The following is a 23,506-nucleotide window of genomic DNA, read 5'->3' as shown; positions in this document are numbered from 1 at the left end:
CCACAAATCGCCTTGCCATGCCCTCGAGGTCCCTCCACTTCCAGCTCCTCCACCAAGAGGGCTTTGGCCGCGTCCTCGCGTCGCAGCAAAGACGAAGAGGCAGAAGGAACCCCGCGGAAACGGGGGTCGCCGGTAGGAAGCAGCGACGGACGGCGGCCTGCGAGCGAGCACGCGGGCGCGCGCCTCCACCTCCTCCGCCCTCCCGCGGGCGCGCGCCTCCCGCCTCGTCAACGCCGCCCTGCGGGAGGGCGGGGGCGCGCGGCCGGAAGCGCCTTTCCCGGAAGGCAGGGGGGCGGCGCCGGCCTCGGGGCGGCTGGACGATGGCGGCGGCGCGCCGACTGGCCGCTCAGTGAGCAAGAGCCGCGCAGCGAGAGGATGGCCTCGCTCGGGTCGGCCGCGGCCGGGGAGCCGGCTGCCGCAGCTGAGGCGGAGCTAGGTCCTCCGGCCCCTCCGCCGCCGCCGCCACCGCCCGCGCCCTCGCCGTCCGCTCTCGGGCCGCTGCTGCCCCTGCAGCGGGAGCCGCTGTACAACTGGCAGGCCACCAAGGCGTCGCTGAAGGAGCGCTTCGCCTTCCTCTTCAACTCGGAGCTGCTGAGCGATGTGCGTTTCGTGCTCGGCAAGGGCCGCGGCGCGGCAGCCGCCGGAGGCCCGCAGCGCATCCCCGCCCACCGCTTCGTCCTGGCGGCCGGCAGCGCGGTCTTCGACGCCATGTTCAACGGCGGCATGGCCACGACGTCGGCCGAGATCGAGCTGCCGGACGTGGAGCCCGCCGCCTTCCTGGCGCTGCTGAGGTGAGCGGCGGGCGCGGGGAGCCGGTGGCCGGCGGCCCGGAGGGAGGCGGCACCCGGCCGGGGCTGCGTCGACTCCCGGGTGACCTTGGGCCAGGCGCGGCCGGCCTCCCTCGGTTCCTTCCCGGCCGGGGATGCTCGGGAAGGTCGGCCAGTGTCGCCAGCCCCAGCCGTGTGCGCTTTGCCGTTGAAGGGCGCTGTCATATTCCAGTGCCGGGCTTCTGGATCAAGTGGGCAGAGTAGAGGACGGGGGCCGACTGTCGTGGTTGCCCATCTGCAAGATTTGTTTTTGTTTGGAGGACGGGGGTAGCCGTAGGACTTTGGAGGACTCGTGTTTTCAAGTTCCGCACTGTTTGTCGTCAAGACCCGGCACAGTAATAGCCGTAACAGGTACCAGCTGACCTGCTTCGTGTTTCTGCAAACAAAGTGACATTTACTGTATCCGCAACCCCCGCTACTGGCGTTGAGAGTTTGCTTTTCGATGCTCTGAGGGTAGGAGATTGATAGCTGATTAGTTTCCTCTAATGGAAGGGGGGGCGTTACTGGTTTTTAGTATTTGTTTTTAGTCACGGCAGTCCTGCTAAGGAGGTATGGCGGGTTGTTTACCCCAGTTTTACAAGTGGGACTGAGGCCCAGAAAAGCAACTTGGTGACTGAGCCAGCTCCCAGAAGACCATGTGGGCTTCATTATGCTAGGATGGTTTTGGCTGCCCGAGTGGTGTGTTTTCAAGATAGCAGTCTTGAGTAATTCTGACGTACGACAGGCAGGTCAGTGGAGCAGAAGCGGCCACAGAGGCTCGCAGCTTCGTCACAAAGATGCATACGGAGTGGACTAGAAAGCCACTAGAAATAAATGTTGAGGTCCCATTAATGGATGGGTAAAGGACAAGACAGAGAAGAGAAAACACGACTAAAGAATGTTTAACCTCATTAGTAAATGAGGAAGTGAAAAGTAAGATAGTGAAGTTTTTTCTTCTCATGAACCCTCACCATTTTTTTGTTTTGTTTTGTTTTGTTTTGGGTTTTGGTTTTTATATTCTGGGACAGGGTTTCATTTTGTAGGCCTGGCTGACTTGGAGCTCAATACGTATACCAAGTTGGTTTTGAACTCATAAAAATCCACCTACTTTCAGCCCCCCGGTGCTGACCCATTAAAGACTTTTAAAAGATGACTGTAGGAACGAACACTTTCTGACAGGGATGTTGATGAAAAGCCTTGGGAAAATAGTTGGACACCTTAGGTTTCTTTTCCACACTTAGGAAATGTTGTTGGAAAAAATTTACAGTAGCTTTCTTCATACTAATGGGGAGAGAAGCCAAGCCAAGGCAATGGAGTTCCACAAGCATTGATAGGCCACTTGATGGACTCTACTGCAGTCACTGTGACGTGTATGAGAACTGTGGGGAGTGTTTATGACAGCATTTTGAATTTCCTGCACCCTAGTAGCAACTGGGAAGGAACTGAACAAACGTTATGTACCTGGAGATAGGACAGAAGGAAAACCAATATGCCAAGCAAGATGTGTTGGATTGGAAAGCTGATAGCACCCTTTTCTTTTTTTGTTCTCATATTTCTAGCATTTAATTAACTTTGCTTTGTGGGATAGTTGTGCAGCCTGAAGGCTAGTATCTGGGTCATTTGGATTTTGAAGTTGACTAGGAGGACTAGATATTATCTTGCTTAGTTATGCAGTTTAGAAGTCTTTCTTAAAATGATAGGGCCAGAGAGGTGGCACAATGAAGACCTGAGTGAGCTACCTGTGACCGACCTGAAAGGAGAGACCCTGCACCTGCAAGCTGCCCTCCACCTCCATGTGTGTGCCGCTGCGTGCCTGCCTACACATACATGCAGGAAACAAAAAATACAAAATGATTCTTTGGCCACCTGCGCCATGATCCACTGGGAGGTTAAGTTTATACTCTCTCCTTTTGGATTCATGTTTAGAGGTGAAACCTTAAGGCATTGTAAGTACTTTTCCTAAGTGATATTTACATTGGCTAAATTTGAGAACTATCGATCTAAAACTGTTAGGGCTAGAATAAAATTATAGAGGGGGCTATTTCATACTTTTGTTTCTAATTTGTATTTTCATTGAATGTGCTAATCCATTTTAATAGGAAATAAGTGAATTTTAGAACCCTTGAAATACACAGTGCCATTTGAGTTCTCATTTTTTGTTTTTAGTAAATTATATATCTTCATGATATTCAGGTTCTGGTCATTTTTCTATTTTTAAATGAATGCCTAGACTAATTTTTACTTAGGTATTAATTAGCTTTGAAACATTGATATCATACTAATACTGTGTGACAGAAAGTCTGGCGGACGTTGCTGAACTGGAAAAGTCAGCTGAGCTATATTTTTATTGTGTTTTGTTTGGTTTTGTTTGTTTGGCTGGCTTGGTTTGGTTTTGTTGTTGTTTTGGTTTTGTTTCGTTTGGTTTTGGAGACAAGGTCTCTCTGTGTAGCCCTGGCTGTCCTAGAACTCACTCTGCAGACCAGGCTGGCTTCAGACTCACAGATCACCTGCCTCTGCCTTCCGAGTGCTGGGATTAAAGCTGTGTGCCACCACCACTTGGCTTTATTTTTATTGTTTTTACAATCTAAATTAATTAACATTACTTACAAGCTTATGAACTTGGGTTTTAAACTCTTTAGTAAACTGCTCACTTAAAGCCCTCTGACTTCTAAACGGCGTTCTTGTTCATTTGAGAAATACTGTGCCTCCCTGCGCAGCTTACATTTTTGGTGTAGGAAACAGCGCTCATGAGGTGAATAGTTATATAAGGGGAGACTAGGACAATACAATACTAAGAATTGACAGTATTTTGAAGAAAAATGGTCACGCCATAAGAGAAAGAGGTTTCTAAGGAGAGGGGAAGCATATTTTAGACTTTAACTTTCTCCTGTTAAAGAAACTACCAGAGTAAACTCATGTGGTTTACGGAGATAAAAAGATGATGAAAAGATCGGCGGCAGGCAGGGCTTTGCCAGACTGAGGAAGGACTTTTGAGTTCCTTCTCAGGTGTGAGAAAACTTGTGGAGGGTTTTCTTTCAGTGGCGTGCTGTGATCCTATTTACATCTGAAAATCTCTGGCTGTTACTGGTGATTAGGAGGAGAGTAAAAGGGGAAGCGGGGTGACAGAGGAAGAGGTTTGCTATAGTCTACCTTGTAAGGGATGATGGTGAGCTGCCCAGGAGGAAGGTATGATGAGAAGTGGTCAAATTCTGGTTATATTTGGAGGGTAGAAGCAAGGAAAGTTAAGAATGAATGGCAGTAAATGATTTAACGGAATGAAACTAACTTGGGAAAGAGCGGATGGCAAAGGGAAGGGTGAGCCTGGAGACCTCGCAGCTCACAGGTGGAGGGAAAGGGAAATGAAACATGAGTGATGGCAGCTGTCAGGGAAGTGAGACAGGAAGCCAGAGCATCCCAGAGACCAGTCATAGGAAATGAGCGGGGAGACGTTTCCAGCTCTGGGGTGGTCAGCTGCGGGGATGGCACTGAGGGTGCCATGGAAATGAGCACATGATGGTGAGATGAGATGTGAGCCATTGATAACCCTGGGAGGGCAAACAAAACACCAACGTGCTCTTCCTCAGGACTCCTTGGGAAGAGACCTGTGGCCTTGATTTCAAGTTGTAGTTTGGTGCTCTTGTTTTCTGCAGGCACGTTTCTCCTTGCTGGGCCATGCCCTGCGTTTCTCTAGCCAGACTGCTGTCTTTAGACAGTGTGTTAGCGCCTCCCTCAAGGGCTCCTGTCTCTGTGATTCCCTGAGTCACTTAGGGACTTTTGTCTGTTGGATACAGTTTAATATTTTGCAGGTATTAAAGGGCCTTGTGATGTGATCCCCTTTCCTTTTCCTCTGTCCACACAGTGTCCCCACCTAATTACTGGTAGCATTTTCCTTATTTAATGTCTGCCTCCCAAGGCCTCTTCTAACTGTATATATAACCTTTACCTGAAAGACAATAATTATTATACTTCAGGTAATAATTTTGGGTTTTCCTTTTTGATTAAATCACTGTTTCTTTCCCCTACGGGCAGATTTGTACACTAGTTCATCTAATCTCTTGGGTGTTTTGGTTACATGTTGCTCTAGAACAAATTACTCTAACACCTGGTGGTTTTAAACAGCCATTTCATTATCTTCAGAGCTGTGTGGGCTGATGGGATTGCCTGGGTGATTGTTTGGCATATCTTTAAGGTTTCCTGAATTGATTTCAGATAGCATCTAAGGTTGGCGTCAGGTGGAGGATTTGACTCAGATTCTGAGATGCTTTCCACCTAGTCTGAGATCCTTTCTATGCGCCTCTTCTAGCTGGTCGTTTCCTTGACAAAAGTAGGAGCTGCCAGGTATTCTTAAAGTGTAGGCTCCAAACTGACACATTGGCTTCACACGTTTGTTGATGAATAGTGACTGGGAATTATGTGACCCAGCAAAGGTCTATGTAGCAGCATTAATGTGGGAAGGCATGATTTAATGTGAACATCTTAAGTCTTTGCATTTGTAAGATATTTTTATCTGGAAACAGAACAGCTGCTAACTACTGAACTTAAAGTTGACCCCGGACACACAGAGAAAAATCAGAATGTGAATGACAAAGACAGAACAGATACATTTTAAGGAAACATGAATTTAAGGAAAAAGAAGAACCCTAAACATTTCTGTTAAGTGTCTTGGAAGTTTTTGTATCCATAAAACAAAGACATAAAGTTGTGGAGGGAAGAAGAAAGATCAGGAACAAAGCAGGAGTTTTAGAAATTTGAATGTCATTGCCAGTTTGGAGGTGGGGTTGAACAAGAAAAGAGGGAAAAGAAATACCCTAAAATACAGAGGAAAAAATTTGAATGAGATCAAATTTAATAAGCAGATAGCATTTACTCAGATTAACTTGTGCCGAGCTCTACTGAAAGTCTGTGTTTTAGCTCGTGGTCATCCTCACCGCAACATTGCCAGTAGGTACTGCTGTTTCCATCTCCTTGGAGGCTCACAGGGTGATAATTTGCTTACAGCCACACACCAAGTAAATGATAGCACTGGCTCAGACCCACACAATTCCTTTATCTCTTTATCTTTTCCTCATACGTATTTTTAAATATTTATTTATTTAGTATGCAATGGTCTGCTTGCATGACAGAAGAGGGCACCAGATCCCATTACAGATGGTTTTGAGCCACCATGTGGTTTCTGGGAATTGAACTTAGGAATTCTGGAAGAGCAGCCAGTGCTCTTAACTGCTGAGCCATCTCTCCAGCCCCTCTCACATGTATTATGAGTAGAGATTTGGTTGAGTCCATGGATATGTAACCTGTGGATACAGGCCAACTGGATTATTATTATTTTATTCCTCTAAATAAAGCCACAGCACCCTAATCTGTGGCCATTGAGCTAGTTCTGGAATGACTATGAAAGATTTTAAAGAATAGGGAGGCTTTGCTATCGAGAAATGACTCTTAACGTTTGGAAATGTGACCTTAGCGAACTGTACATACTCAGGTGGACATCTTTGATGAGGGAGTCATTAGTGAACTACTGTTCCAGGACACAGCAGTGGAGTGCTAAGAATGCCAGAGTTTCACTAAGGGACATGTATTTGGTCTCCTGAGCACTGCTTAAACTCCTCTGAAAATGGAAATACTTCGTACCTCCCAGGAATAAGAATATGATGTTTGTACAGGTTCATCTTACCCTGATGTAAATTTCAGGGGTTTTGTTTGTTTGCTCATTAAAGTTTAATTCTGGTGGGATTGCTGATCATCTATTTAAAATTTTCCATTGCTTTTCAGATTTTTGTATTCAGATGAAGTTCAGATTGGGCCAGAAACCGTTATGACCACTCTTTATACTGCTAAGAAATACGCAGTCCCTGCCCTGGAAGCACACTGTGTAGACTTTCTCACCAAACATCTTAGGGCGGATAATGCCTTTATGTTACTTACTCAGGTAAGTAGAACTAAAATAGTAACTTAAAAACTGGGCATGAGCTGGGGGAGTTGGTGCATGCCTTTATCCCAGCTCTTGGTGTAAGTGTTGTAGCTTGGATGGAAAGGTATCCTGGCAGTCAGGAGCCAAAGAATACCAAAAAGTCACACCACACAACAAACTTTGCAAGAGATTTATTGGGGAGGAAAGACTGGTGAGAGTGGCTGCTTCTGCTTGGGGAGACAAAGCAGAGAACTGGGCAGAACACAATTTTATATAGGGTTTCTTTGCGGGTGCCAGGGAAGGTTTCCAGGGTGGTCTGATCTGGGGACAGGCTCAGGGATGGGTGTGGGTTTTTTCCTGAAGAGCAGAGCCTGGCTTCTGGTCTGGGAATGGACAGTTAGGGCCCTTAGGGAAATTTGTGGAGGGGAGGGGGTGGAGCCTGGCCTGTGAAGCTCCTCATAGATCGGGCTTAGCCTCAAGAGGTCCCAGCTGCCAGAGGTGTCCAAGAAGTTGCTTACGAGAAGTCTGTGCCCATCTAAATTTGAGGACAATCTGGTCGATCTGCAGAGTAAGTTCAAGCCTTCACAGAGAAACCCTGTTTCAAAACAACCAACAAACAACAAAAACTAAATATAAACATAATTATATATAAATATTAATATTTCCTGTTTAATTCTAGATCATTATTTTAAAGTATGTAGTTATTTTTGTATATATAGTTAATTTGTGATTATTTGGGAAAATATGTATTATAAGATTTTTAGAATAGAAATGTAAATTGATAGGCTCAGTCATAGGAAAAGAAACTGAAGCCTTTATAAGTGTGGTTAGGTGATATTAGGTTAGAAAACTATTTAGGATTTGAGATGTCATTAAAATACATTATTTTTTCTATGATTGAGAGTATGATACAATGAAATTTTCAGATCTTGAATTTTTGCTATTTCTGAAATAAAAATTGAGTATTTAATATTAGAGGGATTCTGATATTTGACTATTGTTTATTTCTGTGCCTACGCCTAGAAGCTTCCTGGCCCATTACTGGAGCAGTAATGGCATTAGGTTTATATGAACTACTCTTCATGCTTCATTAAGTACAATCCATATAGAAAAGGACGTATACTATCAGTGTAAAGCTTGATTTTTTTAAAATGCTTTTATCGAGCTATATATTTTCTCCACTCCTCTCTCTTCCTCCCCCCTTCCCTTCTTCCATCTCCCATGATCCCCAAACTCCCAATGGTGATGTTTTTATAAACTGAACATAACTAAAGGACCATTAGCCATCCCTAACACGTATTATTTAGCATTCTGTTAAGTGTCTGTAATCTGAGCTTTTTTGATGAAAATAAATTATTTCTCTTTAAACAGTGTTATAATACTTTTATATGAATGGTTTTACGATGGCAGCACTCAGGAAGCTGAAGCAGGAGGGTTACTTTGAATTTAGAAGTTTGAGACTAGTCTGGACAACATTTTGCAACTGTGTGAAATAATACATATTCCTGCTGAATTTTAGTACTAGAAGTAATTACTGGTGACTCTTAGGTTATTTCACATTTTATAAATGAGAATTAAAATCTGGGCAAATTACCTGCCTGTCTAAAACCTCACAGTAAGTGATACTAGGGCCCGAAGCTCATCTTTATAGTTGTTTATTCTGTCTTGTAGGAAACATTGGGTGCTTGGAAAACAAGACTTCTTTGTTGTTGTTGTTTGTTTGTTTGTTTGTTTGTTTGTTTTTTCAAGACAGGGTTTCTCTGTAGCTTTGGTGCCTGTCCTGGAACTAGCTCTTGTAGACCAGGCTGGTCTCGAACTCACAGAGATCCGCCTGCCTCTGCCTCCCGAGTGCTGGGATTAAAGGTGTGCATCACCACCACCCAGCTGAAAACAGACTTCTTTTATTAAATATTTGTAGCAGAATGTATTGGATAATGGCTATTGAGTCAGGTAGCTTTCTTAGTATTTTATCTGTGGCAATTTAGTCCTTATTTTAACTTCATGAACTGTTACCATTAAGAAACTAAAAGTCTGAGGGGGTTTAGGCAAGGAGCAAGGCTATGCGCTCAATCCAAGGGTTGGGCAGAAATTGAGGCAGAGGTGAAGTAGGTTTAACTAAAGATATGTGCTATTTCCTACATTAATATCTAATAAATAAGTTGATACTAAGATTGATAAGATTGTTGTTCAAGGAGTTTTAATGTATTGGAGCAGATTAAGTAACAACTTTGCTTTTGAGACAGGGTCAGGGTTTCTCTGTAATGCTGACTTTCCAGGCTGCCTAGAACTCAGAGATCCACTTGCCTCTGCCTTCCCAGTGCTGGGACTAACGGTGTGTGCCACTATGCCTAGCTAAGTAACAACTTTGGTCTGAGATGGGACCTGAGAATCTGAATCTTTAATAGGCTTTAAATTGACCCCAGTGGTCCTGAACCACACTTTGATTAGCAGGCATGTTAGTATGAGGGGGAAAAACCAAAAACCAAAATACTTCAGTCCTGTTGGCTTGAGGGTCTGAGAACCGGAATCACATCACGACCAGATCAGTCAACTTTGACCTATCGTGAAAGTGACTTAAAGTAAGCCTAATCATTCACTTGAGTTTGTAGGAGCTCACTCTAAAGCAGAGTTAGTGTATTCTACATGATTTATATGAAGAACACCATTTGTGAATTATTACCAGGGATGGTGCTAAAGTAAATACTGAGAAACTTTATTTTGCTCACGGCAGTAGATTGCATACAGAACTATTGCTCATAGAATCTTAGAGGTAACAAATGGTTACTACCATACAAGTTTGGACAGAACTTGTTTTTCCTAGCTTGAAAGATTAATGTTTTTCCTGAGTACCAAATAAAAAATAGTCTGACTAGCCAATTAAAATATCTGTTGATGATGAGCTGGGCCTTTTGGCACATTCCTTTAATCCCAGCACTTAGGAGACAAAGGCAGGCAGATTTCTGTGTGTTTGAGGCCAGCCATGTCTACATAGTAAGTTCCAATATAGCTAAAAAAAAGAAAAAACCCAAACCAAAAAATGAAGCAAAAACCTATTTGATAGAGTTTTACTTTATAAAAAAATGCATTAAATTTTCTTTAAAAATGTACAAACTCTGGTTTTAGACTGGATCCTGTACTGCAAGGGAAAATGTTACAAAAATAGGATCAGGTCAAAGTTTTAAAACTGAAATCAGCCAACATTAGTAAATTAGCAGATTAGTAAATATTAATTTTTGTATTTACCAAAACTAAAGTTATGTGAGAATATCTTATTCTTAGGAAGTTTAAGAGCCCACAATATATGCAGCTTATTCTCATGGCCCTCATGAATGGTGTATATATACACAGGTTTGTGTGGAGGAAAGAGAGTAAGATAGAGTAGATAACTTCTAGATAGGTAATCTGATATAGGGTACATTGAGGGTGTGTGTGTGGGTGTACGCGTGCGCGTGTGCGCGCAGAAAGCACACACTATCCTTTAAACTTTCTACAAATTCAAAATTCCAAATTTTATGGAAAAATCACATGAAATAGAGTTAATATTATATTAATACCTTTTTATTATTTAAAGCTAAAATTAGCAAATTGATAAAGCAAATTAATATAAACAAGCCCAGTGTGTAATCTAATGAGAACATTTGTTCATTTGCATCTGAATTACTGAATCTGGGTTGGAGAAATGACTCAGCAAAGTGCTTGTTGTAGAATCCAGAGGGCATGCATTCAGATTCCTAACACTCAGATGAAAGCTGTGTGTGTCACCATGCATCTGTAACACCGGCAGTAATGGGCAGAGACAGGTAGACACTGGAGACTCCTAGCCTGCCGGCCTAGCTGAGCTGCTGAGCTTCAGGTTCAGTGAGAGACCCTGCTTCTGAAAAGAAGGTGAAGAGTGGCAGAAGAAAGCATGTGACATCCCTGGCCTCTGTGTGCGCATGAGTGGGCATATACCCACACAGTATGCTCATATCTACTATTCACATGTGCACACACATGCACAGAAACTCAGCTGTTGAATCCACTAAACTGAATTTTATTGGGGCTAAAGAGATGGCTCAGCAGTTAAAGAGCATTTGCTGCTCTCATAGAGGACCTAGGTTCCGTTTCCAGCACCGAATGATGTATGTCTTAACCTTTTTAACTCCAGTTCTAGGGGATCCAAAGCTCTTTGGTGTATGCAGACAGCAAGCACACACACAGTACCCATATATACATGCACGCAAAACACTCAAACACATAAAATAAAAATAAATACTTAAGAATTTTATCTAAAATTAAGTGAAGACTGCAGTCATGTCCTGTTTTGGCTGTCATTTCTAGTGTGGTTAGTTCATTGGGTGCCAGACCTGGTGCTCTAAACCTCTTTACCACAGTCCCCTCACAGCAGGAAATGTTAAAGCATACAACAAAACGGATCTGTTTTTATCCTTAACAGTTGATGTTCTGGTTCTGGTGATGGTAAGACTAAAATTTTAAATAATAGTCTGCAACATTTCTGACTACATGACCTTAGACAAACAGACGCATATCACTGGACACGGGGTGCTTTCCCTAATCTAGAGTGTGTTCAGGATCAGACTAAGTGATGAAAAGAATATGCATGTGAAAGTCAAAGTAGCAAGATGGTTGATAATGTGAATTCATTGTCGGTGAAACATTGGCTTCTGTAGCCTTCCAGTTCTGATTGTCAGTATCTATATAACTAGCAATTACAGTCGTCTGCAGTATCAGCTTTGGTTGTGCACAGCCTACAGTAGCGGGCAGTGAGCTGGCTTTCTTTCTGTGTAGGCGCGGCTGTTTGACGAGCCTCAGCTGGCCAGCCTTTGTCTGGACACGATAGACAAAAGCACCACGGATGCGATAAGCGCAGAGGGCTTCACCGACATCGACATAGGTGAGTCCACCGTGACCAGAGTGTCGTCTGTCTGCCCTGCTGGAAAACTGTGAATTAGTGGGTTTTTCCAGATAACTGAAGGATGCCTCCATATGAGTTGTTCTTTCTGTCATGTTAATGGAAACACTTCTGAAAGTCCTCACTACCTCAGTGTAATCCAAAGTGTGCCAGATAACTAACACTGCACACCGTCTTCATGGGATGGTACGAGGGTCCTAGAACAAGTAAAGAGTAAAATGTGCTTGTTCTGTTAACTAATCACTGGTTAGAGTTGTCGGAACAGAATATGTGACCATTAGGTTTTAGCATGTCAGTGGGATAGCTAGCATGTGGCAGGGACATTTACCTTTCTAAGTAGGTATCAGACATGTGGAAAATAATTACTTGGCAACTACAGAAAATGGAGATGTTACTTTAAATTGGGTTGTTAGGGAAATTATGGCAAAAGAAGTTCTGATATGAGCCTTAAGGAATGGATAGCACTTGGACTGGGGGTGGCTTAGTGGTAGATTGCTTGCCTGGTGTGCATGAGGCCCTGTTTCCATTCCCAGCACCACAAAAAACAAAGTCCCCGTGTAGTGAAGATGACAGCAGTAGAGACAGTGGCACTATGCGGAGTATGTATAGAGTCAGGAAGTGCTGGCGGGTTGTTCAGGTGGCAAAGGACTATGCAGTGACAGGTTTAGGATTCGAACTTCGTTTTGTAGAAGAAGAAAGCTAATTCCCATAGCTTTAAATGATCTTTTTTTTTTTTTTAATGGTGAATTGGAATTATATGTTTTAGTCCCTCTCATATAGCCTGTTGTCTGTTTCATTTGTACATTTTTTAACAGACTGTTCATACAGAACAGTCAAAAGAGCACTGTTGATTTCCTTCCCTGTTTTAGGACTCTCCAGTTCTCTTCTGGTGTTTTCAGTATTCCCCAAGACGTCTGATGCTCTTAGTCACAACAGGAAATGCTCTTCAGTCTAATATATTTTTAGACCTGATTGCTCAAGCTTAAACCTCAGAACTTAATCTTGATTATTCTTTTTCATTTGTGCCCCACATACAATCTCACCACTAAGTACCCATGATTCCATGTTCAAAACAAATCCTACGTTTGACTGTTTCTTATCTGCTGCTACTGCCTACTATACACCAGTGTTCTTTCTCATTAGGATAGCTCAGAATGATCTTCATAAGTAGAAACACCGGGTTGTTTTACTTCTGTTTCCACTGCAGTAAGAGTGTAATTCAAACTTCTTACAAAGCTTAGCAGATCAAGCCCTATGTAAGACAAGATTAGGCTTGGCTATAGTAACAAACCCAAGGTGTATTCTGGCTGAAATTCAAAAGCTAAATACCAAAACAAAATTCCTGTTCCTTTACTCTGATTTATTTTTCTCATATTTATTGATAGTTGAGAGCCTTAAGTAGGTATTCATCTTCCCTCCCTCCCTCCCTCTGTCCCTCCCTCTCTGTCTGTCTGTCTGTCTGTCTGAAGAAGCCAGGATGCTCCTTTTCACTTAGCTCGTCTTATACCAGTGCAGTGAATTGTGTGAGGTCTGACACCTTACCCTTTTCCAGGACATTGAGTGCACTTCTCTTTTATAGTTGATGTCACATCCATTGTCAGTTTACCTGGTCATCTCTCAGGTGCCTTGGGAAAAATGTGTATATTGCGTTTTACTGAAGGCCAGGACTAGGTCACTGTTGACTTGTTAATGAAGCATTGTTTAATCTTAAATGTTTCTTGTTCAGGGTCTCTCAAGTGCTCCTTTTGTTTTTCAGCAACTCGTGAAATTATATGACCTGCATTACATGTCGCAATTGTTTTTATGTTTTTCATGCTATTAGAGCTTGGGAATCTTACTTTGCTGAGTAGATAACCCATAAATACTTGCTGATTTGTTAACACCCACTGCTGCATTATGTTTATGAATCATATTGTGTTGTGTTTTTATCATCTTAGGCTCAGCTATAATTTTTTTAGCGCTTGCAGTAGAAACCGCTGGGACAAGGACTTGCGTGTTCCCCCTATTTCCATACCACAGGCCAATTTGCCAGACGCGTACTTGTTAAGTTTGGGGATTCCAAAGAAAGTGTAGGAGTTGAGAGGAAAAGGCACTGGGTTCAGGAGTTCTGGGATTTAGGGTAGTTTTTTTCTTCTCTAAGTTTTGAGCATGTGTTCCAGAGAAAGAGTTTGCTGTCTCAGGCTTCTCACTTTAGAAATAAAATTCTTCTTTGCATGAATATAACAAAATAAATTTGGGTCAGCAAGAGAGCTCATCTGGTAAAGTGCTTGTTGCTGGGCCTGATGTCTGGAGTTTGAGCCCCAGGACCCATATGGTAGACTCAGAAACAGCTCCCATACGTTGTCCTGACTCCCACCTGTGCGCTGTGGTGCATACTCACATACAAACATACACCCAAATAATTAAAATACATTATGCCAAGAACAGTGTGGTGTGCTATATCATGCTTCAACTTTATTTTTAACTGAAGTTATTAATTAGACCAGAGGTCTGATTTTCAGTTGAAGGGATTAAATAGTCTGTTCATTTTTTGAGGCAAGGGTCTCACTCTGTAGGCCAGGCCATCTTGGAACTCACTTTGTAGTCCATGCAGACCTTGAACTTGTGGCAATTCTCCTGCCTCTGCCTTCAAAGCACTGGGATTACAGCAGTTAGCCACCATGCCCACCTCATTGTATATTCTTTTTTTAATTAATTTTATTTTATATGCATACATGCAAGTGTTTTTGCCTGCATGTATGTCTGTGTGAAGGTCTCAGATCCTCAGGAACTCGAGTTATAGGCAGTTGTGAACTGCCATGTGGTTGATGAGAATTGAACCCTAGTCCTCTGGAAGAGCAGCCAGTGCTTTTGACCTCTGAGTCTTCTCTCCAGCCCCTCATTGTGGTTTTTTTTTTTTAATTTTTTAAAATTTATTTCTATGTTCTTTTCATTGGCGTTTTGCCATGGGTGTCAGGTCTCCTGGAACTGGACTTACAGACAGTAGTGAGCTACCCTGTGGGTGCTGGGAATTGAACCTGGGACCTCTGGAAGAGCAGTAAGTGCTCTTAACCACTGAGCCATCTCTCCAGCCCCTCATTGTGTATTCTTAACCCAACAAATAATGAAGTATGTTAGCTTTCACTTAATTGTGAAAAGCTTTATAGAATCTTAATTCAAACTAATTTGCTCAGCTACAATGAAAATAAGAAAAGTTTAATGTTTAAAAAAAATCCTGGGTACTTTGAGATGGCTCAGTGAATAAAGTGACCTTCTGGGCTGGTGACCTAAGTGCCCAGCACTCACGTGGTGGAAGGAAGAGCCCTCTCCCACTGGTTGTCCTCTGACCTCCACATCGCGCTTCCATAGCACGACACCACCCCCGACAATAAATACATGGACATTTTTAGACATTTTTGTCTAACCGAGTTTTAACATATTATTGAACCCCTACTTTGTTCTAAAAACTAATATCTTTCAATGTTACCCACCCTCAATAAGCAAAATTTGACTTTTAGTGTGAATGAATAGATTTCAGAAAGTGTTTTTTTTTTAAAGTAATTTTTATATGTATTTCTGGATAATTTACTTACTTGTGTTTAGTGCGTTAGTTGATTTCTGCTACATATAAATATAGCATGCTTTTAATTTAAATTTAAAATGTAGGGCAGGGAGATGACTTGGTGGGTAAAGATACTTGCTACCAACCTTGACAACTCGAGCTTAAGGCCAAAGACCTATTTGAGAGAAGAAAAGAACTGACTACCCCAAGCTGTCCTCTGGCCTCCAAATGCATGTAGGCATATGCACATGCACTAAATAAACGTAATTTAAAATTTTTAGCTGTAGCTTAGATGTTTTATAGTAATGTCTATTTTACGTAAGTTCTTTAGAAAATAGGATTCCAGGCTGGACAGTGGTGGTGCACTGCTCTTGGGAGGCAGAGGTAGGCAGATCTTTGTGACTTCAAAGCCAGCCTGGTCTACAGAGCAAGTTCCAGAATAGGCCCTAAAGCTACAGAGAAACCCTGTCTCGAAAAACCAAAAAAAAAAAAAGAAAGAAAGAAAAAAGAAAATAGGGTTCCATGAAAAAAAATGTTTATATGCCTTTGAATAGTTCTTGGGGAAAGATAAAGTACACTTTGCTTTACCAGTCTTTATTAAACAATGTATCCTAAATAAATTTTGAATTCTTGTGATTATTAATGTTCATTATATTTTACTCTTACTCTAGAGTGATTCATTTAGGGACTCTGGAGTGTTTTACTTATTTTTTTAAGCTCTTGTATAAGACAAGATTGCTTTGCTTTTCAAATATGAATCCCTACTTTTTACAACTCCTCTTTGTTAAACTGCAGCTTATCGTATTCTAGCATGCTTGCTTCAAAGCTCTCTTGTCCTCTAAACTTAGTACTTCTGGGCTGTTATTGCTTAAAAACGAACGACCTTACTTTAATAGTCTGCCTATGACAAGAGGAAAGGAAGTCTAAGTGAGGATCTATGTGACAGGCTTATAGAAGGAGCAGCGGGGCTGCGTCCCGCCACCCGGCTAGCTTTACACCCGAAATAATTATACGGAAACTGTATTCATTTAAACACTGCCTGGCCCATTAGTTTCAGCCTCTTATTGGTTAATTCTCTCATCTTGCTTTAACCCATATTTAGTAATCTGTGTAGCACCACGAGGTGGTCGCTTACCAGGAGAGATCTTAACCTGCGTCCATCTCGGAGAGGAGAGGCATGGTGACTGCTTATGGCGGCTGCCTCACTGCCTTCTACCCAGCATTCTGTTCTGTTTACTCTGCCTACCTAATTTTCTGTCCTATTAAAGGGTCGAGGCAGTTTCTTTATTAACCAATGAAATTAACACAGACACTCCTCCATCACAGGCTTGACATTATACTTGGATTTACATTTGACATTTGACTTGGATTTGACATTATACATATTACACAGGGATTTCAAACTTTATACGTCCAAAATTTGACTTCATTCTTTCTCCCAGCCTAAGCCTGTTCCTCCTGTAGTCTTCCCCATCTCAGCTAATACCTCCTGATCTTTGAGTCCTTCCTCTGTATCACATTAGAATCTGACACTCCCACTGTTGTCCTGGTTCAGGCTACTATCACCCTTGACCTGGGTGTGTACTACAGCTCTCTAACTGGTGACGCTTTCATTTATGCCTCCCGCAGATCTCTTCTCAGTACAGTAGCCATAGGTAGACAGGGTAATGTACATCTATAATTCTAGCACTCAGAAGGTAGAGGCAGGAGAGTAAGTTTGAGGCTAGCCTGGGTTATCTATATCTAGTGAGAGTTGTCTCAAAAATACATACATACTTACATGCATACATATACCTTATACATACATTGTCTTAGTCACTGTTATATTGCTATGAAAGAGATACCATGACCAAGGCAACTCTTAGAAAGTATTTAATTGGACAGTTGCTTATGGTTTCAGAGACTTCATTCATTATCATCATGGCTGGGAGCATGGAGCTGGAACGGTAGATAGGAGCTGCATTCTGATGTGTAGGATGAGATGCTGGGTCTTGGTGTGGGCTTTTGAAACCTCCACGCCAAACACCTTTTCTATGTCTGTTGAGATAATTATGTAATTTCTGTCATAAGTCTACTTTTGTGTTGTATCATATTATTGGTTTGCTTATGTTGCTCTGTTGAATATATCCTAGAGTTCTTGGAAGCTTTGGTCATTCTTACTTTTTTTCTTTCTGTATAATCAGGATGCATCATTGTCTCCACCTGGTCCTCCATTCTTGATATTCTTTTCTTTGCTCAGTCGTGTCTTTTGAAAGTGCTTCCCACAATGCTTTTTATTTAGTTAACTCATTCCCAGAATTTCTACTTAGTTTCCTTGCAGAAAAATATTTTTTTTATTTTTAATTTAATTTTTAATTTTTATTTTTTTCCTCCAAATAACTGACCATTACATCTGCTTTGATACTTTTTGTGCTGTGGTTAGGTCCTGAATTAATTTCCTTATTGCCTAATTCTTCTGTTTGAGTCTCCATGTGACCATTGATCTTGTGTATGTGTGTGTGTGTGTCTGTCTGTCTACCAGAAATCAATGTCTGGTGTTTCTCAATCACTTGTTCACCTTATTTTTTGAGACAAGATCTCTCACTGAAACTGGAAATCACTACCTGGCTACTCTAGCTACTCAGCAAGACAATTCCCGTCTCTGACTCTCCTGCACTGGCTTCAGAGTCATGCTGCCACACCTTACACTTTCCGTGAGCTCTGAACCCAGGTTTCCATGCTTGCAGAAGTATTTTACCGGATGACCCTTCTCCCTTGCCCCTTGTTGATGGTTTATAAAAAGTAGGAATCTGAAATTGTTTTCTGGCATTTCAGCGATCTCATTCAACTTTGATTTCCTATGTTTGAGGAATAGTGAACTCGTGAAAGTGTCATACGGGCTTGTAATCTCATATTTTTTTCTTTTTTGTGTGTTGGTTGGAGTAGTCTTCCAGCTTATTTTTCCCTTTATCTTACTCCTTGTTTCTTTTCTAAGACTTTCTGGTAAATTATATTCATGGGATTCATGTTTCCAACCTCTATTTAGTGGGGAAGCCAATTGAAGTTACACAAGCTGGTTTGGCAGCAGCTGTGATGTTAATCTCTCACAGAAGACGCTCATCCCGAGGAGGCTCAGAAACAGTGATGGCACTGATTGGGGGAAATGTAGTCATAGATTTTTATAGTTAAGATTATGAATAGGTTGTAAAATGAGGAGGTAATAGAAAAGAGAAAAGTGGGAGAATTACATATCATTGAGAAGAAAGGTATATGGGCCAGGGGTATGGGAAATAGTAAGAAAATAATACATATTAGTTACAGAAAAAAAATGATAAAAGCCTGTTCAGACCAGAAAGGAGATAAACCAACAACCAAAGTAGACAAATACAAATATAGGTAAAATAAAGAATAATGTTGAGCACTAAAATGGAACTGAAGGTTATTAGGACCATGATTATTTCTGATTCCCAGTTGGGATGAATGTAGTTCATTCCCATCTGATGTCTCCTGTAGCAGTCTCTGCAGGTTGAGGGAAGACTAATAGTCTCAGTCATTCAAACAGGTTGGTGTTCCTTGCTGGGAGGGGTTCCATGTGGAGGCTGGGGGGAGGCCTAGTGGGGACTTTTTTTCTGCCAGAGACTCCATTTCTACTCCACCAGTTAGTTACAACTTGCCATCTCTAGTGTTCGAGGGAGCAGAGGTTCTTTCCATGCTTGGGGTTCCTGAGGTTGAGGCCTAGGATGTGGAGGGCCAGCCACCTGTGATTAATTACCTTTGTTGTGTCTGATGTCTTCCTAGCTGCACAAGGAGACGACAGCAAGTTCAGCAGCGTTTTTGCTGCTGTCTGTCTCAGGCAGGCTTGGTGAGGGGGTTTCCTCCAGGCTGTTCTTCAGAGCTCGGCTGGAGAGTCTCAGCACGAGGCTCCTCTGCTCCACTTCTGCCTCCACTCCCACAGCCTGTGTCGCCCAGGCCGTCTCTCTGCTCACCGCTCACCGTGTCAGCCCCGCTCTATCTGCTCTCCAGTTCACTACTGTGTCCATAGGAAAGAGCTCTCCCCTGGCGGATACTGCAGACCAAGTCAGTGGGTGCCAGGGGGTGGCCACTCCTGGCTGCTGCTCTGCAGAGGTCTCGTCTTAGTCTTGATTCTTTTTGCTTTGGCTCTTATAAAAAGTGGGTTGTTTTTACCCTGGCTCCTTTCTATCACTGGGCGGCACAGAGGAAGCTGCTAATCCACCATCTTACCTGGAAATCCTGCTTTTTATCAATAGTTGTATCAAATCTGTAGTTTTGTTGGCTTTTTTTTTAATGAGTTTTAAAAACTTAACATAAATAAGTTATTCAGAGCAAAATATTCTTTACTGTATTTTCTCTGTAGATACACTCTGTGCAGTTCTAGAAAGAGACACATTAAGTATTCGAGAAAGCCGACTTTTTGGAGCTATTGTACGTTGGGCAGAAGCAGAATGCCAGAGACAGCAGCTGCCTGTGACGTTTGGGAACAAACAGAAAGTTCTAGGAAAAGCGCTTTCCTTGATCCGGTTCCCACTGATGACCATTGAGGAATTCGCAGCAGGTAAGGCTGCACCTTTACTAATTTGAAACTATTTCCAAATCAAAATAGAAGGTATAACTTAGTAAGTACTAGTTACAAAATAAATATATTTGTATATAGTTTCATTTAATTATCGTAAGAACTATTTATGATGACATCCACATTTTATAGCTTAGAGGAGTGAACTAGAAAAGATTAATTGCCTTTCCCAAGGTTATAGGGACAAATCTTTTTGCCTGTTATGGGTGCTACTTCTGATTTAAATGAGACAGACTTAATACTGAATTTCAGGTGTGACTAGCACTCACATGGTGGTTCCCAACAGTCTGTACTACAGTCCCAAAGGACCTGATGCTTCTGTTCTCTTTGGGCACTAGGGATGCACATGATACACAGACATACATGCAGACGAAACAATCATGGAATAAAATAATAAAATTATAAAGAACATCCATATACACGTCATTTGTCCATATGAATATTTCTGTTGAGTGTAGCAGAGAACTACTAAGTTGAGAATGAGTGTGTGTAGCACTATTTTATCTAAAATGAAAGAACAGAGCTCTTCTACAGAGTTAAGTTCAGTCTGATTCCTCACGTGACAGTTTTAACACTTTGTACTGTTACTGTGGCAGTCTGTTCTCTATAGCTGTGATTGAAAACTATGACCAAAAGCAACTTGGGGGGAAAGGGTTTATTTCATCTTAAACCTGGAGTGCTTCCCAGCAGATATACAGTATTGGGTGTAACCTACAGCAGCAGCAACAACAAAAATCCCAACTTTAATTTTGTGGAAAAGTTTTCTTTTCAGAGCTGTGGTTATAGGTGTTTGTTTTAATTTTCAAGTATTTGAGGATTCTATTTTTATTTTCTCTTAAAATTTATATTCCAGTATAGCTAGAAAATTCTGTGTCATCTCAGTCCTTAGAAATTTATTAACTTATTTTATATCCCAACATAACCAGTTTTAATAAATAGCCATAATATACTAAGATGAATGTATTCTGAGTTGTTGAGTACAGAAAAATCTGGTGAGTTCTGTGCTTCTTTAACAGCTTGAATAATCCTGTATCTACAAAATAAATATTCTAAAAATAGTGCCAAAATTTGTATCTATCTACTGTCTCCTTTTGTCTTGTCAGTTACTGAGAGAAATAGGTTCAAGTTTTTGGTTTTGGTTGAAAATATGTCCCCATTTGGTTCCATAAATCTTTTCTTTGTATGTTTTAAGATTCTATCAGTAGGTACATTAAATTTTGTATTTAATTTTACTGGATTTATTCTTTATTTTTATGATACATCCCGCTTTAGATCTAGTAAATCTTTTTTTTACATCTTTGACACGTAGCTTTACAATCTTTTAAAAAAGTTTTTTGAATTCTATGTTTTCTAAAGATTTAATTTGATTATTTTAATTTTGTGTGTGTGTGTGTGTGTGTGTGTGTGTGTGTGAGTGTGAGGGGGGGGGATGTATGCATGAGTGTGGCTACCCAAGGAGGCCAAGGTGTTGGGTCCCCTTGGAGCTGGGAATCAAACTGGGTCTCTACAAGAGTAGTTAAGTTGTTTTTCTAGACCTGTATTCTATATTTTCCCATTCTTTTAATTAGGTTTTTATTATCTTTGCATATCAGTTATATTCCTGCAAACTGTATTTTTAAGGTGTCCAATTCTACAAGCATTATCTTTTACTTGGAATATTTGATTTACATTTAATAGGTCATTGATTTAAATTTATACTTAAATTTGGTGCATTTGATTTACATTTAATAGGTACATTTGATTGACATGTGATAGGTCATTGGGACACTTGAGTTATCATCTTGGTACTTGTTCTTGACTCAGCTCTGGTTTGTGGTGGATTTTGTTTGTTTGCTTTCTCTTCTCCTCATTTTCTTTAGAAATAACCAAGTCATTTCTGGTATTTTGTTTTCTTCTATTTAATTGTTAAACATTCTCTTACTAATTTCTAGTGAAAAGTAAGAAAAGTTAAGCAATTTTAAAGAGAATCAGTATCTTACTATTTAGTGGGTTACTTGATAATACACAAATGCTTCCTTATGAAATTTTAAAGTTAAATCTTAAAATTAAAACTTTGAAATTAAAATTCCCCATGCAGTACAAAAGATACTTAACCCTCTTCAGTGTTTGTTGCCATTTCATATGTTTTAACTCTTTATATTTTAAAGTCCATAAGATGATGTTATCTTAAAATCAGTAGTCATTTAGATCCTGTCAGTTCATCCTCTCTGGTGATTGCTGTGCTTCTATCGGATCATGCGTCACACTGTACACTTAGCATTCTTACAGCAGGTGGGCTGTCAGATTCTCTTAGCTCTTTCCCTGTGTCCGTCTGTAAACATCTTTTCGTGCTTTCAGTTTTCGAGGAATACAACTTGAGTTTAGCAGTGATTGACTATTGTATAGATGTAGTCCTGTTTCCTTTTGGCTTCCGTTATTTCCCTTGGCCGGTCTTATTATTACCTCTTATTACTATAGAAGGATACATACCTTTTCTCTGGCACTTCTAGGTTTCTACAGTATCTTTGCTTTCTCATAGGTTGTTGATGATGTATTAGAGAAATGATTTTACACAACAGACATTAATTTTTTGATTTACTGCTGTTAATTTTAGCGCATGCTGTATTACCTTTAAGCTGTCACATGTTCTTCATCACCTGAAGACTTTCTTTTTTCCCTTTTCCTCCCCTCCCTCACTGAGACAGGTTTTCTCTGTGTAGCTCTGGCTGTCTCTGGCAATTGCTTTGTAGCCTAGGCTGGCTTCACACTCAGAGATCTGCCTGCCTCTGCTCTTCTGCTCTTGAGTGCTGGGATTAAAGGTGTGCCACAACTACCCAGTGAGGACTTTCTTTTCACCTAAGTAAATCCTCTTGTTATAGGCTTGACATGCATTTTTTTGTTTTGTTTTGTTTTGTTTTTCGAGACAGGGTTTCTCTGCAGCTTTAGAGCCTGTCCTGGAGCTAGCTCTTGTAGACCAGGCTGGTCTCGAACTCACAGAGATCCACCTGCCTCTGCCTCCCGAGTGCTGGGATTAAAGGCGTGCACCACCACCGCCCAGCGCTTTTTTAACCTGAAAAAGGTGTGTGTGTGTGTGTGTTGTGATGTTATGCACAAATATGTAGAGGCCAGTCTTGGGTGTTTTTCCTTAGGAACTGTCAACATGGCTTTTCTTTTTGAGACAGTCTCTCACTTGGACTCTGCCTGGCTTTACCTCCCAGTGCTGGGATTGCAAGTATGTACCACCATCCCTGACTTCTTACATGGGTGCTGGGGTTCAGCCTTACAGACTGAGGCGCCTCCTCGCCCTTATCTGGAGGGAATTTCCATCTTCATCTCTTGTTTCATCATATGTAGGTTCAGTTCTGTTTTTTAGTACCTTCCCTCACTCCTCCTCCCCTCTCTGTCGCCATCTCTTTCTGATTGCTTTATACTCTTTCCTTATCTGGAGATTACAATAAAGCTTGCATCATGTGTGTCAAGCCAATATATTTTGTCATTTTATATGTGATTCTTAAATTTTGTTTATTTATTATTTGAATCAGGGTCTCACTGTATAGCTGCTGTGACTGGGAAATTGCTATATAGAGTGTGCTGACCCTGAACTTACAGAAATTCAGCTGCTCCTGCATCCCAAGTTCTGGGATGTGCTACCACACCTGGCTCTCATACAGAATTATTTTAAAATTCTGGGTTTTAAAATCAGTAGGATTCTTATTCCAAATTTCCTAGTATTTTGAAGATTCTTACTCCACTGTTTCTACTGGCTTTGCAAGGGATCTCCTGGCCT

The 23,506-nt window shown here is 41.4% G+C and overlaps 1 protein-coding gene across 1 annotated transcript in view; it reads left to right on the top strand.

Moving 5' to 3' along the window:
• Positions 1–304: 304 nt before the first annotated feature.
• Positions 305–23,506, top strand: part of Btbd1 (BTB domain containing 1) — a 34,185-nt gene continuing 10,983 nt past the window's right edge. Inside the window, exons 1-4 of the mRNA XM_038313718.1 lie at positions 305–791; positions 6,579–6,735; positions 11,506–11,611; positions 19,525–19,722. Coding sequence (XP_038169646.1) covers positions 376–791; positions 6,579–6,735; positions 11,506–11,611; positions 19,525–19,722 — 877 coding nt within the window. The 5' untranslated portion in view covers positions 305–375. The remainder of the gene's footprint in view (positions 792–6,578; positions 6,736–11,505; positions 11,612–19,524; positions 19,723–23,506) is intronic.

This window comes from Arvicola amphibius, chromosome 12 (assembly GCF_903992535.2).
Source record: "Arvicola amphibius chromosome 12, mArvAmp1.2, whole genome shotgun sequence".
In the NCBI taxonomy this organism is placed as follows: Eukaryota; Metazoa; Chordata; class Mammalia; order Rodentia; family Cricetidae; genus Arvicola; species Arvicola amphibius.
This window is presented reverse-complemented; position numbering and strand designations above follow the sequence as displayed.